The sequence below is a fragment of the Rhodamnia argentea genome, chromosome 9 (assembly GCF_020921035.1).
Source record: "Rhodamnia argentea isolate NSW1041297 chromosome 9, ASM2092103v1, whole genome shotgun sequence".
In the NCBI taxonomy this organism is placed as follows: domain Eukaryota; kingdom Viridiplantae; phylum Streptophyta; class Magnoliopsida; order Myrtales; family Myrtaceae; genus Rhodamnia; species Rhodamnia argentea.
In genome coordinates this window covers 5,227,621-5,243,274 of record NC_063158.1, presented here as the reverse complement: position 1 = coordinate 5,243,274, position 15,654 = coordinate 5,227,621, and the positions used below count along the sequence as shown (strand labels likewise).

Genomic DNA, 15,654 nt, shown 5'->3' with positions numbered 1-15,654 from the left:
GTTCCATAGAATATTTAGGTGAATAACTTTCCCGTATTGGATCATACCACACCCAGCTTAGCTCGGGCATCCTTTATATGGAGCGATAGTAGACTACATTAGGCATTACAACTGGTTTCGGCCTGCCATGGCCTCATCAGGAGAGTGGCATTAGCTCCCAACCAGTTTGTACACGGGAGGTCAATCCCGCCTTCAGAGCTCCTAAGGGTATACTCTATCTAACCTAAAACTCCTAGTACAAACCCGTCCTGACACTGATCCTAGAGACCCGGTTGTCTCTTCCACTCTATAACGCTCGCTCCCATGATGATACCCCAAGCTCCACCTACAAAGGGGACCCGAGAACGGGAGAACTTGCCCCCCTGGGACACGGAACACCCGGCCCGTGTCACCTGGTTGGATGGCAGAATCATGTTTGAGAACACTAATTGATTGCTGCACATGGAAGGCTGACCTAATTGCCACATTGGAGGGTTGAAACTCATTGCCTTGATCAATCAAAGGTTGCTGTTCCATTTTTCTGATTTATTTCTCGGTATCATCCATAAGTTTTGACTTAATCAACCGTTTTTGCCCAAATCACAATAGCACTACAGGAATAGCGAATTGACTTCATATTGGATTCAATCCAGCCATGCAATTTGCATCCTTTTCATATAACATTGATATACATACTACGGTCGCCAACTTTTCAGTATGCTGGTTTATTTTTCAATCAAACAACTTTTTCCCTAAACAGAATGGAATTGAAGGAATGATGGATGCATTTCTGCATCTTTTCATATACATAGGTTTATGCCATTTGACTTCTGTTGATCTCATTGTATTTTGCGAAACATTTACTGAGAAGCAGCCAGAATGCCGAATCTCAAATCATTGCACTGATCTAATACGAAACAAGCGATTATTCATGTAATTAAATGAACTATAGAGACAGATCTTGTGCTCCAATAACAAGAAAAGGACTCTCAAGAGAAAACCATGTTCTGATTATCAGCTATCCTGATATCTGAGTCGGTTTGCGATCAGCACAGAATTCATATATTCATCCTCTACATTAGTAAGTTCACAAAATCAATGAGGACCACTTCAGAATCCACAAATTCTGTGCATAAATAATCATTAAAACCATAAGTATCCATCATGTGATGCATCAAACATTAAGCTGGCAACTTGCTGTACTGCCGACATTACGGAAGAGCCGATCACACGACATGCGAGATTTATGAGTTCTTCTATGTGATCAGTGTAGGTCTGATGATTGCAACTCAGCTTAAGAGAACAAAGTTAACAAGCAAGGTTTAAAACTTCCTTCCAGAGTCATTAACCAATGAAGCTTTTGAAACATAAACTTTCTCATGATTCATTCAAATTTGGTTTTAGTACAGAAGAAAGATGTATGAATAGACCTTACCAAAAAAAAAAAGAAAAAAGATGTATGAATAGTTTGAAAGACTATTGCTCAGGGCAGTGCGATAACCCTCGGTCATCATCTCCTCCTGAAGTTCATGTGTGAACTCGTTAAGAGAGCAGATAATGAATGCAATATGAAACCACATACAGTAGATTGAATCATGCAAGAAGTGCTCAGCATTCAACAAGTCCTCAGTATTAGTTGATTGTGTCATTGCACTCCACCAACCTCTGTACATATACAATCTCTGATACCCGCAAGCATTATTGTCGTGTGTTCTCAGCCACAGGTGTGAAAAGGGCTTATTCCGTGTCATATATCCATCCCTTCTAAGGCTGGTTCATAAATCTTTATGAAGGATAAAGTAATTGAACACTTGCTTGCACCATAGATTTGGATGGACAAAAAACAATGCATGTACATCATGGTATGTATTATGACAATCTGATGTGGGAGACAGCAAAAACACACCGAGCATTCGGTCTTCTACTAGCAGAGTGTGCAAAGAGTGAAATGATGCTTGAGTCTTTGTCTCTGTATTGGGCCACCCGTTGCTCTGTGGGGCTTCTCTTTTCCATGTGCTTCAACCACTCTCTTGCACAGGGAAAACGCACTTTTGGACCCCATCGACATGCTTATATATACCTCCCTTGTTCCTGCATTTCGAACTCAAGGCTGTGGGATTTCAACACACATTCCCATGGCTACCAAAAAATTCTTTTGCGTTGCCTTGTTTGTGCTGGTGTCTGGTTTGGGCATATGTTCTGCCAGAAGAGCTCTTCTTACTCTTCCTGAGACTGTGGGACATGTTCCTCTTGTTGTTGGTTATGGTGGCGGAGGTGGAGCCCGGAAAGGCGGGGGTTATGGAGCTGCAGGTGGTGTGACGGGATATGCGAGCGGTGGTGGTAGTGGGCAGGGTGGTGGCGCAGGCTATGGAGGGGCTGCTGGAGGACATGGTGGTGGTGGCGGCGGCGGCGGCGGTAGCGGCGGAGGAGCTGCTTACGGTGCAGGAGGCTCGCATGCCGCAGGATATGGAAGTGGGGGTGGCAAAGGAGGTGGTGCCGGATATGGTGCAGGTGGTTATGCTGGAGGAGGTGGCGGTGGAAGTGGCGGAGGAGGAGGTGGTGGATCTGGCGCCGGAGGAGCTGGTTATGGAGGAGGAGAAGGAGGTGGTGCCGGCGGCGGCTATGGTGCTGGAGGAGCGGGCGCTGGAGGATATGGAGGGGGTGGAGGGAGTGGAGGAGGAGGGGGAGCGGGTTATGCTGGGGGAGCATCCGGTAGTGGATATGGCAGCGGAGGAGGAGCTGGTGGGGGAGCTGCCGCTGGTGGACACGCCGGGGGCGGTGGCAGTGGCTCTGGTGGAGGCGGTGGAGGGGCCTACGGTGGCGGTGGAGCAGCTTATGGCGGTGGTGCTGGTAGTGGGGAAGGTGGCGGCCATGGCGGTGGCTACATTCCTTGAGGATGTTTTCATTAGGTACCGCATGCCAAGAGGGAAGGCCTTTTCTTGCCAAATAAATAACAAAAATAAGATCAATTTGGTGACGAAGATGAATGGTCAATTTATTAATCTGTTGCAGGCAAGATACATTTGCTAATCACGGATATGTAATCTCATTTCGTGTTTACGATGAATGAAGAACTTATATTTCGTTTTATTAGCTCCCCCGGCTTTCCCTTTTTCTTTTGCTTGTACAAGGAGCGACTCCAACAGTCATGCAGAATTCGCATACCTGGTACTTTTGCGCGGGAAACGAAACCAAGACTATCCAAAAAAACCAAAAGCCAAAGAATGATATTCGAATTGCAATTCTGTCTGGTGGGGACAAGCTTAAAACTCGTTTTTGGTCAACCTCAACAAAAAAAATCCCGAATAGCGGGACTACATAAGCGCCCAGCACTTGCATCGCGCGATGTCTATAATAAATTGCTTTCGGCATGACGAACAAGGGCACGAGTTTTGTCCGCCAGCAGTACCACTCTACTAGGATCCACACGATCAATGCGGTCTATCAAATTCAGCATCTAAAGATTTTGTCATTCTCAGAGTCACGCACTAAGAACTCTATGATATCCAACTAAAGAAAAGGAACAGGCAAGTTATTGGCAGTTTGAAACTTGAACTACTTTGATTTTCCAATGCAGCAGTTAGCATATACATAAGATGCCATATAGAGCAACCTACTGTCTCCATAACAAAACAGAACATAGAGCAAAAGAATAATAAGAAAAGTAGGTCCTTGCCCACTTGCCATCACCTTAAAAGTCAGAGATCTCTCACACAAAATTCCTCAACCGAAGCTATCAACGAGTTCGAGCTGCAACGGAGTGCACATGACTAGACCTGGGGCCAGCACTCGGAGGGCTAGTCCTTTTACATGGAGATGCTCTCATTCTACTTCTGTCAATCTTCTTTTTCGAAACACCAGGACTTCGCGGACCAAGCACAGCATGGTAAAATCTAAGACCCCTTGAAGAAGGCATGTTCCTTATGTACCGAATAGCTTCCCTTCGCTTTGGATCGTCCAAAGCTTTACTCAATTGTTGTTTACAAGCCGACCGATTTGGTTTCAGAAGATGCGAGTGTCCATCACTTGCTCCTGAAAACAACGAATCCATCAGATGATAGTGTGCTGCAGTTTATTGAAGCAAATTATTCTTTATCTGCTGTAGTTTGTTGAAATATCAGCCATCCCTTACCTGACGATTTCCTGGCATAAGTATCTGGAGATGCGGGGCTGGGAGATGGAGAATGCAAGGGCGTCAGAGGACAAAAACCATCATTGTTCACCAAACCCTGACTTTCAGGCTCACATACTTTCCCACCTGAGGGGGTTGTGGATTCTCCCCTACCACTAAATGAAGTTTCACTGTGACAATTACGCTCATCAGAACTCAAAGGAGCATCAAATATGACTACATCATCTCCGAAGTCATTAACCACCTCACTTTTTCCCGAGTTGTGATGGAACGACGGAAAAGTGGCTACTACAGCACCTGTAACTTCGCCAAGGCCATTATTCCCAGAACCATTTGCAGGATACGAGGGGGCATCTTCGTCAGAAACACGAGAAGGTTCACAAAATACAGGCTTGTCAGTATCAGCCGTGCCAGGGGATGAGGTGCAAGGTACATCCACATTATCCAACACCGATGTGGGTGATGCATCAGACAAGTCTGGATTTAAATGTGGTTTCTGTGCCTCCATCAAACTAGAAAACCAAGGCGTGCCCTGCTTTGTGTAGAATAGAAGGTAGGCGTCCTGAGCTAAAACAAGATCCTCCTGGACCTTCTGGACCTACAAAAGATTTTAACTATGCATGACCTTTTTGTATTTAATCGATTAAGGAAGCGTACAACTCTCTCCTATCAGTGAGAAACAAAAGTCAATTTTGACCAAAGTAAAGGTACACATGCTTTTTTGTCCCTTGCTGGTTTATAGTGAATGCGGCAGATGTTGGGGAGATTGATTTGCAAAGTTCACACTTCCACTACTTAAGCCAAAAAAAAAAAAAAAAAAAATTACGGATATAAGAAGCAAATGTTTGCTAAACTAAAATTAAGGAAGAGCATGATGAAGTACCTCGGCGTCATCAAACCTATGCCATGTCCCTGGAGAAGACCTAACAAAGCTAAAATAATGCCCAGAAGTGGGTGAAATTCCAATATGCACCACAATAGCATAGAGTTGATACTTGAAGTCCACCTATTGCAGAGAAAGATGGTAAGCAAGAGAATAGAAGGTTTATAAGTGGAAGTTGGAAAGCCTTATCATAGCATAACAAATGTTTATCAGAAAACGCCCAAAATAAAGTCGTGCACATGAATGTATCATCCATCAGCATATCTCGACGATCAGGTGAGAGCAACACAAAAGGCCACGAGCATAAGACGTCGCCTCAGATAAAGTCCAAAATACCAGAACTCGTTAGTGGAAAAGGACTAAGTAGAACTGACAACCAAAAGCCTAGCTAACAAAATTTGTCAGCATGAATAATCAACCAATACTCACATTATGATCCTGACTGCCACCAGTGTAAGGCTGCAAGTCAAGCTCTAAAGGAAAATCCACGTGCTTATCTATCTTCTCAACATTGAAACCATCACTCTTGAAGCGCTTCAGATGGAGGACAGCTACTGAAGGTTCCTCATCCAGCAGAAGCTGCTTCTCCATCGACACTTCTTGATTGCAGTTTGAGCATCTGAACTTTGTCTCGGGATCTTCAATCTTCTCTACATTAGTGAAAGATTCTAGAGCAGCTGAAAGGTTGTCCACATGTTCAATCTCCAGACTCAGGTCAATAAGGGGCTCGCAAGTGTAGGAGCAGTGTCCACAACTGCAACATTGTAGCTGTAGTAGACAGAGTATTGTACAGAGTCACCAACCAAACTATAACAAGACTGCATTCGGGAGAGAAGAAAAAGCGACAATAAAGAGAAAATTCTTGTCCATACTTTGCTTATGAGACGGCCGCCAAAAACCTGATCCACAATATTGCTTCTTGTAGACATTTCATCCCCTGTTTTTGAATCTAAACAACACCTTTCGAGTCTATCCAACAAGGCCTGTTGGAATTCATGAGCATCCTCCTGTTGATACCTCTGAAAATCAGAAGATATATCTAGTGTTCTCAAGTGAAGAATCACAGTAACAAGATTTATTAATGCTAAGCTTTCCACTGTGGAAAGCGGTAGCTGTCCTTGACTCAATTTCAGCTTCACAGTGACAAAATATGCTAAACACTAGGGATACAAAGAGTTTTTACAATCTTCTTTTATAGAAAAGAATCGACGAGATCAAATTTGAATGTTGAGATTACTGAGAGCCATGCAAAAAGCAGTCCACTCGTTTAAATATTCAATTGCTCTGGTCACATATCCTTCCAACTGAGATTTTTTACTCTTTGTACTCCTAACATTACTCAAAACCTCAATTCCATATTAGCAGCAATATCTAAAGTAGAAATATCACGAAAGCAGCATCCACACAGTGGGAGGGAAAGGATACTGTTCAGATTGTGGACTAATTGGAATGGAGAGATTATCCTGCCAGAAGTAGATATACAAAGTTCAATGTGGCCGCGCAGAACGCACAGAACGCAGAAGCCCTCTTTGCCTCCTGAAAATTCCAAAACTGCAATCACTCGATGGCTGCTCATACAAATTACAAATTCACTACACTGAACAGTAAACCAAGTAGACCATAAAACTTACGATCGCACGGATTGGCATGGTCAAAGCCGCGAATCGCTTGGACAAGAGGAACGGTATGAGTGAGACACTGCAGTACCGCATTCAAAAAGCATGTGAACCCCAAATTATTAAGTCCCGCACCCTGCAGCAACTCCGCCACAAAGAAACCAAATCGCAGCATTAAACTCACAAACTCCAGAACGAGCCCCATAAATCCTGATAAACTCTTACTAAAAAATCACAGGAAAAAAAAGTTTCTACGAATGAATTTGAACAACGTACAACTCCTGAAGGCGCGATCTCACGGACGGGGGGCGGCGGGAGAAGCAGGGCGTCGCAGATCAGGCGCCTCCGCGGACACCACGGCGACCACCGACTCAGCTCCCGCTCCCGCTCCCGTCGCCTATAGCAGTCGTGCCGGTCCTCCTCTGGCGAAACCTCCTCCTCCTCTTCGAAAGCGTACGGGCTCCAGCCGCGGTCGTCGGCCTCCATCTCGTCCGGCGATTCGCCGTCGCTGCTCAGCGCCGGAGGAGGAGGCTCGCGACCGAGCGGACACGGCGGCGAGACCCCGCCGAGGATCCGGCGGGGGAGGAGGGAACCGGAGGGAACGAGGCGGCCTAGGGTTTCGGGAGAGTGGAACTCCCTCATCGGACCGGCGGAGGGGGGCTAACAAAAACTTCTCAGCAGGCGAGAGCTCGAGGTCGATCGGCGATTTCGCCGGATGGAGATTTCTGGAGGATTCCGGGGGTTTCGAGGAAGAAGAGGAAGAAGAAGGAGAGGGAAGAGCAGAGTTTTTTGAGGGTTTCAAAAAGGGAGGGAAAACGAAGCCGCCATTATTTCCTTTTCACTGCTCCAAAAAAAAAAAAAAAAAAGAGGCAGATTAAAACTGAATGGCGTGTGAGGGAAGCAATCAATTTGGGGACTTTGCTGTCCGCGGTGCGCGTCTATTATTGTCTAATTTTTCATTTTTATTTTTTTTCGAATTGGGTAATTCGACGAGAACGGAAAGTCAAACAAACGATGTGAGTTCCCTCTTCTCAACCGTTCTTTCCCTTTTTTTCATCTATTTCCTTTCTCGATTTTGAGTAGCGTCCAAGCATCGATCGTCAAGTCATGGCACCGTCGACGGACCAAATATGATTAGCATTCGAGACATAATTGAAACGAGATTAACAAGGTTGGGAGCACGTCGTACGGCAGCGATCGAGTTAGGGCTAAATCCGAATTAGGAAGAAAATGGCTCGGTTCTCCTCCGAGTCATTAAACAGTGAGAAAGTAAAGTCGGTACGTACCAAAAATTCCGTAACCACCGCATACCGATTACAAGAACTATCCAATTCATACTATTGGTATTTCGTGCGAGAAACGACCCACGAATTTGACTCGGGGCTGGACCAAAGTTCCCGAATCGCGGCTAATAAAATACGTTTGTTTAACGAAAGATAAATTATCCGGAAGATATTTTCTTAAAAACGATCGTCATGCGTCACTTACAAAAATAAATGGACGAAAGTTATTTTCATCACCTTAAAAAAATGCATAGACATAAATTATCACGGACGATAGAAACAATGCTTTTCAAAAGATATTAGCGATTATTTTATTTTCAAATTATTCATTTTTTCCATAGCGGTCGGATTTTTTATTTTTTTATTTTTTGGTTGTCCACGAGACCAGAAGGTCTTAGGGGACACTGCAAAGACATTTGAGCCCCAAAGCCTTGGCCGGAGACAGCCCATCATCTGCCCACGCGGTCCGAGAAATCAAAGCCCAAGCGTCACGTGTGGGCTCGGGTTTGGACGTAGCGGGCTCGTGAAGACCGTCCAATGTTAGGTCCACGAGATTCACCCCGTCCCTTCTCCGGTTCCTCTTGTAATAAAAATTTCATGATATGGCAAGTTAATAATGGAATCAAAACATCTAATTCGTCCCCCAAAAATAAAAATAAATAAATAAATAAAAGGACATGGTAGCGCTATTGACAGTCCGGCACTCGGTGGATACCACATCGACCCTATGCCAAAGTTCGTCAACGTCTTTTCTTGCATTTTGATACGGTCCGAGGAAATGGATAATAAAACAACAATCTTTCATGAAACTTGTCGATATTTCCTTTTGTCGAGTCATGATAATTATAAAATGACACTTCTAACGAATTGGTCACTTTCGAAAGGCGTTTCGAAGGAGAGTTCGCACACGAGTCTCCGATGGAATTCTCGCTGATCCCGTTCATTGATCACGCCTGCCTTCCCCATTTTGCTCCTCAAGTTTTTTGCCATGTTCTTTCTGTCTTTCCGCACGTGCACGCGAGCCTGTCCTCGTGTTAGTGTGTTATTCCAAAACAAAGTGAGTCAGGGGAGTTGAAATAAGCAGTAAGAAAAAAACAAAAAGAGGTAGTAATTAGGATCGACGGTCGGAAAATGGCTTAATAATCTTGACCGCCCATCAGCATCAGTTAACGGCCGTGACCAACCGCGACGTCGCAACCAATCCTAGCTCCCATCAGACAACCCCAGAGCACCAAATTCCAAAATTCCCAAAACTACCCTTGAGCAGCGAGGGCATTCCCGTCACTTCCACCCCAGCTATAACTTTATTTATTTGTTTATTTTTGGGCCGCAACCCAGAAAAAAATAATTTAATCGTTTGGCGATTTCTCAAACATTCGTAAAATCGTCCTCTCTTCAAAATTCGGATTCCCTCGAGGAGGCGAGCGAGCCATCGATCGAACTCGGAAGCAGGAAATCTCTCCGTCGTCGAATCTTCCTCGGGGGAATTTGTTCGCACCTCCTTTCTCTCTGCTAGATTTCGCCGCTCATGGCGTCCGATGGTTTCACCGACAAGAACGCTGTTTTCCGGAAACTGAAAGCGAAATCGGAGAACAAGGTTTGCCTCCTTCCCCCTTCGTCCCTTTGCTTCCCGTTTCCTTCTTTTCACGCTTCCTTCCTTTCCTCTGCGTGTTCTGCTAGCTTGTTGCCTGTGATCTGGTTCAGATCTAGCGATCTTGTTCCGGGATCTCGAGGTTCAGATCGAACGATTTTTGCTCCCCTTTTTTTTTTTTTGGGCGGACCTCAAATTTTTCCCTTTTTTTGTTTTTCCTTCTTTTGGGTTTCTGTCAGATGTGTTTCGATTGTAATGCGAAGAATCCGACTTGGGCTTCGGTGACGTATGGGATCTTCCTCTGCATCGATTGCTCCGCGGTTCACCGTAGCCTCGGCGTGCACATCAGCTTCGTCAGGTGTATTTTCTGATGGCAAATCCGCATTTTCCGCGATTCTGCTCTTGATCAGCTGGTCATACTATCTGACTCTGTGGATGGGCGTGGTTTATTGGGCTTTGGACGGCCTTTTTATGTTGTACGTTGTTCGGATTGGCATTGGTATAATGTGAACATGATGGGTCAGTAGGAAAGTGCAGCTAATTTTCTGTTTGGTTTTCCATTTTTTGAACCATTAGGTGCTAATTTCGATTCGCGTAACGGTTGAGGTTAGAAAGAGTTAGCCTGCTGAGGTGAAGTCTAGTAATAATGCTGCTGAACTCTTAAGCACATTGCATTCCTTAATGAATGGCTACCTTGCGCTCAGCCAAGCTTCGTGTAGGTGATATTAGTGGATCATGTCACCTGTAAGAATAAGGATCGTTAGGTCAGTTCTAGGATGTGAAATTTTCAGCCCTAGTACTCTTTCGGCGCATGTTTATATCCTTGCACTGTTTACTAGAGCTAGCACTTGCCACTTGGTTTTATGTTCTTTGGAGGTCTATGCTGAACCTGTTGTCACATAATTTTATAAAACGTACCTGTTGCTCCGAAAACTTTCCGTCCTTTCCCTTGTGTATTCAGAAAATTGAAGCGCTTGCAATGTTTTCTTCCACTGTTGAAGCAATAAGATAGTATACACTTTACGACAGGGTAATATGTCCAACAAGCAATGGATTAGATATGTACACATGTAAAATAATTGAATGTCAACAACTGTGCAAGTTTGCCATGCAAATTACAGTCGCAATGTTAAAACTGAGGCAGGAATACGGGGAGATCGAGAAATGCACTAATTTCAAGGTTATGGAGTGAAAGTGTAGGACAGAGATGGAGACTACTATTATGCTGTATTTTATCAAATTTGCTTGTTCTATACATTTATCTAAATGGATACAAAGCTAATATTGAATAGAACAAACTAAAACCGGTGAATTTGATTAAGCGCTTTGTTTAGTGTCATGTCTCGATTTATTTGTGCTCTCCTCCTGCCTCCTAATTTTGTATGTAACCTTTAGTTGTACTTTTATATGTACCTTTAGTTAGTTCTTTAGTTTTTTTAGTCCTCTCTTTCCTTCTTACATAATTCTTCCTTTGCAATTAGACCCTACAAACTCGTGTTGTTCATTCTGTCGTGGTTATAGAAATTTCGACTAGGGACACTGAAAGCTTATGTTGTTTTCTCAATTGAAGGTCCACAAATTTAGACTCGTGGACTCCTGAGCAATTGAAAATGATGAGCTTTGGGGGGAATAACCGTGCTCATGTATTTTTCAAGCAACATGGATGGACTGATGGAGGCAAAATTGAGGCCAAATATACATCAAGAGCTGCTGATTTATACAGGCAACTCCTTTCAAAAGAAGTAGCCAAAAGTGTGGCAGAGGATGCAGGTTTGCCATCATCTCCCGTTGCTTCTCAGTCTACCCAAGCATCTAATGGACTTCCTGATGTTAAGATCAGTGAAGCCCCAAAAGAAAGCTCTTTGGGTAGGCAAGAAGTGCCTGAAGTCTCTGCTTCCCCTAGGACTTCTCATACCATTATAACTACTGTAAAGAAGCCGCTTGGTGCCAAAAAGCCAGGAAAGACTGGTGGCCTTGGTGCTCGAAAGCTTACAACAAAGGTACCCGCCTTCCTTGTTTGAAATCGAGATTAGGTGCTCATCTCAGAAGCAAGTTGAAAACAATGTCCATTGATGTTTTTGTATGCCTTTCCCTTGACTTTGGAGTTCTCACCTCACACATGCAGCCAAGTGAAAATTTATATGAGCAAAAGCCTGAAGAGCCAGTTGTCCCAGCAGTTTCTACTCCTGCTAGCAGCACTTCAGTGGCTAGTCCTTCTTTTGGATCCCGATTTGAGTATGTAGAAAATGTCCAATCATCCGATTTGACTTCTGGTGGCACGCATGTGATTGGTCATGTAGCTCCACCAAAGTCGTCAAACTTCTTTGCTGAATTTGGAATGGACAGTGGTTTTCCCAAGAAAGCGAGCTCTAACTCTTCAAAGTCTCAGGTAGTACAAGTAATTGGTGCTGTTTAAGTTAAGCTGCTTATATGTCATACCAGACATGAAAAGCTGATTGAATAGTCTGCCCAAGGTTCTTATGGGGAACAATAGTAGGTCAAATATGTACTAGCTTTTCCATGCTTGAAGATGAGTGTTGATGGACTTGCTCTTATTCATTTCCTTTTGTTTCCTTACTTTGTTTTTCCATTTAGCTTTTGACAAAGAAAAAAACAGCTGCGTTGATAAGTTCTCATGAATGCTGGTTTAGTTACTTATTAATGGCTGCTGGTGACGCTTTTATTTAGTTATACAATTATGCTATTTTCAGCTTCAACCAACTCTTGTTATCAAGATGTTGATGTTATTTCCGGTTACTGCTATTTTCAGGTCCAGGAATCTGATGAAGCAAGGAAGAAATTCTCAAATGCAAAGTCAATTTCGTCAGCCCAATTTTTTGGTGATCAGAATTCGGCTAGTGACCTCAATGCCCAAGTTTCCTTGCACAAGTTCTCCGTATGTGCCCTTTATTTAGAAATGACCAGCCTTAACTTTGCTTTATAATCTGAAGCATTTTTCCCCCTTTGAGTGAATGGGCCTATTTCCCTTTTTGGCTGTTTCCAGAATATTCCCTTGACATGTATCGTAGATAACGGAAACAGAAACAAGGATTTTGGTGATTGCTATTGCGATTAGAAACTAATACTCATGACTTTGCGACTATTGTGGACACTGTTCTTATGGCCAATGATACAGGGAAGGTTTCATCACTTCCTGTTTGAGGATTTTGGGGAGCCTTTTTGGTCTTTTTTGTGTGTGTTGACTGGAGTAATAGTTTACTAATGTGTTGTCTGATGCTGGAATATTTAGCTTGTCCTGACTTCTTCCCTAATCTGGTTGTGGCTTTTCTCCCATGAATTTCCCCTCCTTGGGGTTGTTTTACCTTTCTCCACTGTTGCCTTAGTTGTGATAGAGAGTTTAGGGAGGCATAATGGCTTACATTTGTGCGAACTAGTGTTGGCAGGATCATATGGGCTTTTGAAGTACCTTGAGAGTGCACTTTATCGTGCTCTTAAGGAATTTTTTATGGACTACATCTGACCTGTTCATGGCTGTTTCTGCAAAAAAAAAAAAAAAAATGATCTTGTGATGGTTTGCAAAGTTCATGTTAGTGTTGGGACAAATTAGAATGGCACGCTCTTCTTCTGATGACAGCCTTTAGTCTTAAGGATAATCTTGGGAGACATCACACCTTCATTGTTTATGTTCTCTTAGTGGTAACCATCTGAAGAAGCTAACTTTACTGAATGCCAAATTGATGACAGTGTTTTTCATCCCCTGCATTTTGGACTTATATAAACGTGACTTCTCTGGACCTTAGTGCTGGGTCTCCGTTGTTCAGTTATTGACGTGATATGTTCTTTTTGTTTGTTGTTGCAGAGTTCATCTGCCATCTCCAGTGCTGATCTTTTTGGCGACAGTTCAGATTCTGCTTTGGACGTTTCTGCAAGTGACCTTATCAACAGGCTCTCTTTTCAGGTAGTGTTCTACCATGCTGCAGAATTTATCGCTTAATTGTGGTTCTGATTTTGGGCAGATTTTTGAGGAATAAATACTATGATCCTAATTGCCAGGTATAGATTTGCAACTTGGATGTGGCTTCATATGGCCTGGCACTTGCTAGCTATTGGGCCAAGACCGTATAATATTCTAGATAAAGTCCCATACTTCAAATTATGAACAATATTATGTTTCCATTCCATCTCACTCTATTTTCTTTTGCTTCTCCTGTTCTATGACTATTTCCTTTTCTCTTGCTCGACTTTATCCGAGTTTCCATTCGTTACCAGTTTCTGGTTTCTCTTTATGGCTAAACCAGGTGGTCTGTACTGAGTTCCGTTTTTCGCCTTCTCATTTTCACAGGCTCAGCAGGATATCTCTTCCCTTAAGAACATCGCGGGAGAGACCGGAAAGAAGCTAAGTTCGTTCGCGTCCGCCTTCATAAACGATCTCCAAGACAGAGTCCTCTAATGTGCAGGTCCTCTTTACTTGCGGAAGAAGCGGAGTCCGTCTCGTTATCGTCCGACTATGTAATGGATGTGAAGGAGAGCTCTTAAGAAATTCTTTTCAGAAGACAAATAAAGAATTTACTTTTGATCTAAAGACAGTTTGAGAGAGTATTTTGTAGCACAGGTATTGCTTTAAAGAATGATATGCGTCACCTTTTTGTCAGTTGCCCAACTGAGCATTTCGTTGAGCCCTCTTATACTATTTGTGCATTGGCTCGATACCAAGTTTCTGATAAAGCATTTGCCGATAGGTAGCGATTTGCTCGTTGCTTTGTGTGTAGAGAAGTGATGGTTTTTGGTGGGCTTGTTTGTCTACAAGGTCAGAACTGACATATTTGGATTCCTATCTAATCTTATTAGACGGTCCGAATAGTGAGCGAATTGCTTCGGCCCTTGTCTCGTCCAAGCTAAATCATGAAGGAGAAGAGGAAAGAGACAAATGTCTTTGTGTGAATGTGGCAACGAGACCTCATTACTCTTTTCTTTGCACAATTTTAGAAGGGTGGTCTACGGACCTGGGCATTTCACATCATGGCTGTGTTTCATTCGGCTTTTGAAATGGGTTTTGGGGAAATGAAAAGGTCTTTAACCTAAAGGCTTTGTGGAAATGTAAATAGCGTTTATAAATTTTTTTATTATAAAAAATTCCTTTGACAAGTAACTTTGGGTTAAATAATGTTTGATAAAAAAAAATTGCAAAGAGCTTTGGTTGCTATATTTCGTTTTTTTTTTAAAATTAATCAAACCTTTCGCCGAAGCTGGCGAAGAGCTCTAGTTGTTGGCGAGCCAAATCTAGCATTGGCGGTCATTGGTTGAGGTCATACACCTAGGTCGCGTTGACCTCGTTGGTCCTTCGCCGGCCAGATCTGGCCTCATTGGTCGACGGGCTAACCGTCCTCGCTCAAGAATGAACAATAGTTCTAGGATTTTACTTTTTAAAAGGGGCAAAATTAGATTTTTAGTAAGGTTTTGAGGGAAAAACATGCAACTGATTATTTTTATTAATTGGGGCCTTCATCATTTCTAAATTATTGAAAGCTCAATATTGGTCCCCCACCAACATTGCCCTCAGCCTTCCCAAGGCTAGCTTTCACCTTAAAGTCTCCTGGGAATAGCTGCCAAATGCTCTAAATTTTTTCTAAAGGGCTTTCAAAATGCTGAACGAAATGCATTACCTTGCTAATGGCATGGGACGGGGCTCATGATACTCCTAGAGAACATTAGTTGAGTGTCCTAAATCAACCAGAAGAGAAGATTACCCGAGTCGGTGTTTATCACGTTTTCCATCCTTTATTTGAGCGAAATGATCGTTTAAGGAAAGCACCAAAAAAAATATTTCACTTTTGAGCAAATGATTAGTTTGTGTAGCTTTGTTATTGGAAACATTATTCGCACACCTCTAAGCAGAACCGGACATTGATAATACCATATCGTCCCTCCTTGTAAACTCATTTTAGCACATTGCTTAAGATTTATAAATAACTTTGCGTTTTCAATTAGTTCAGAGTGCTTCAGGCGAAGTATGACAACTTGGGGGGGCTCGTGGATTTTGTGGGAAGAAAATGACATTTTCTGTTAAAAAACAGAAGGATCAGAGGATAATTGTTGTGAAAAACGACATTTTCATAGGCATGCTAGTTGGGCTGTTTTGGAATTTCTGTACCAAACATCTTTTTCCCCGTCCATCCTTTCAATCGAAGCCCAAATCTTCATGACAGTGT

The 15,654-nt window shown here is 43.1% G+C and overlaps 3 protein-coding genes across 3 annotated transcripts; 2 read left to right on the top strand and 1 right to left on the bottom strand.

The window, feature by feature from the left end:
- The first annotated feature begins 2,091 nt into the window (after positions 1-2,091).
- LOC115736883 (glycine-rich cell wall structural protein 1.8-like) lies at positions 2,092-3,069 on the top strand. Its single transcript, XM_030668753.2, has one exon. It carries the CDS (start codon positions 2,115-2,117, stop codon positions 2,871-2,873), a length of 759 nt encoding a protein of 252 aa, XP_030524613.1. The 5' UTR covers positions 2,092-2,114; the 3' UTR covers positions 2,874-3,069.
- A 405-nt stretch (positions 3,070-3,474) lies between these two features.
- On the bottom strand, positions 3,475-7,439 carry LOC115736875 (ubiquitin carboxyl-terminal hydrolase 20). Its single transcript, XM_030668742.2, has 8 exons — positions 6,887-7,439; positions 6,626-6,746; positions 6,420-6,530; positions 5,867-6,033; positions 5,424-5,762; positions 4,995-5,117; positions 4,112-4,709; positions 3,475-4,011 (listed from the first exon to the last, which is right to left on the bottom strand). The coding sequence occupies exons 1-8, from the start codon at positions 7,250-7,252 to the stop codon at positions 3,716-3,718; spliced, it is 2,121 nt and encodes a 706-aa protein (XP_030524602.1). The 5' UTR covers positions 7,253-7,439; the 3' UTR covers positions 3,475-3,715.
- A 1,833-nt stretch (positions 7,440-9,272) lies between these two features.
- Positions 9,273-14,099, top strand: LOC115736877 (probable ADP-ribosylation factor GTPase-activating protein AGD8). The gene is made up of 7 exons (XM_030668744.2): positions 9,273-9,490; positions 9,724-9,842; positions 11,055-11,484; positions 11,610-11,873; positions 12,255-12,380; positions 13,305-13,403; positions 13,788-14,099. Exons 1-7 carry the CDS (start codon positions 9,422-9,424, stop codon positions 13,893-13,895), a joined length of 1,215 nt encoding a protein of 404 aa, XP_030524604.1. The 5' UTR covers positions 9,273-9,421; the 3' UTR covers positions 13,896-14,099.
- Positions 14,100-15,654: the final 1,555 nt, after the last annotated feature.

Excerpts from the sequence above, each read along its gene's own strand:
- LOC115736883 (XM_030668753.2), top strand. The coding sequence starts at position 2,115 with ATGGCTACCAAAAAATTCTTTTGCGTTGCCTTGTTTGTGCTGGTGTCT.
- LOC115736875 (XM_030668742.2), bottom strand. The coding sequence starts at position 7,252 with ATGAGGGAGTTCCACTCTCCCGAAACCCTAGGCCGCCTCGTTCCCTCC. Across the intron at positions 4,710-4,994 it reads ATAGGTTTGATGACGCCGAG|GTCCAGAAGGTCCAGGAGGA; the intron begins GTACTTCATCAT and ends AATCTTTTGTAG. Across the intron at positions 4,012-4,111 it reads TTATGCCAGGAAATCGTCAG|GAGCAAGTGATGGACACTCG; the intron begins GTAAGGGATGGC and ends CGTTGTTTTCAG.
- LOC115736877 (XM_030668744.2), top strand. The coding sequence starts at position 9,422 with ATGGCGTCCGATGGTTTCACCGACAAGAACGCTGTTTTCCGGAAACTG. Across the intron at positions 9,491-9,723 it reads AAGCGAAATCGGAGAACAAG|ATGTGTTTCGATTGTAATGC; the intron begins GTTTGCCTCCTT and ends GGTTTCTGTCAG. Across the intron at positions 12,381-13,304 it reads TTTCCTTGCACAAGTTCTCC|AGTTCATCTGCCATCTCCAG; the intron begins GTATGTGCCCTT and ends TTGTTGTTGCAG.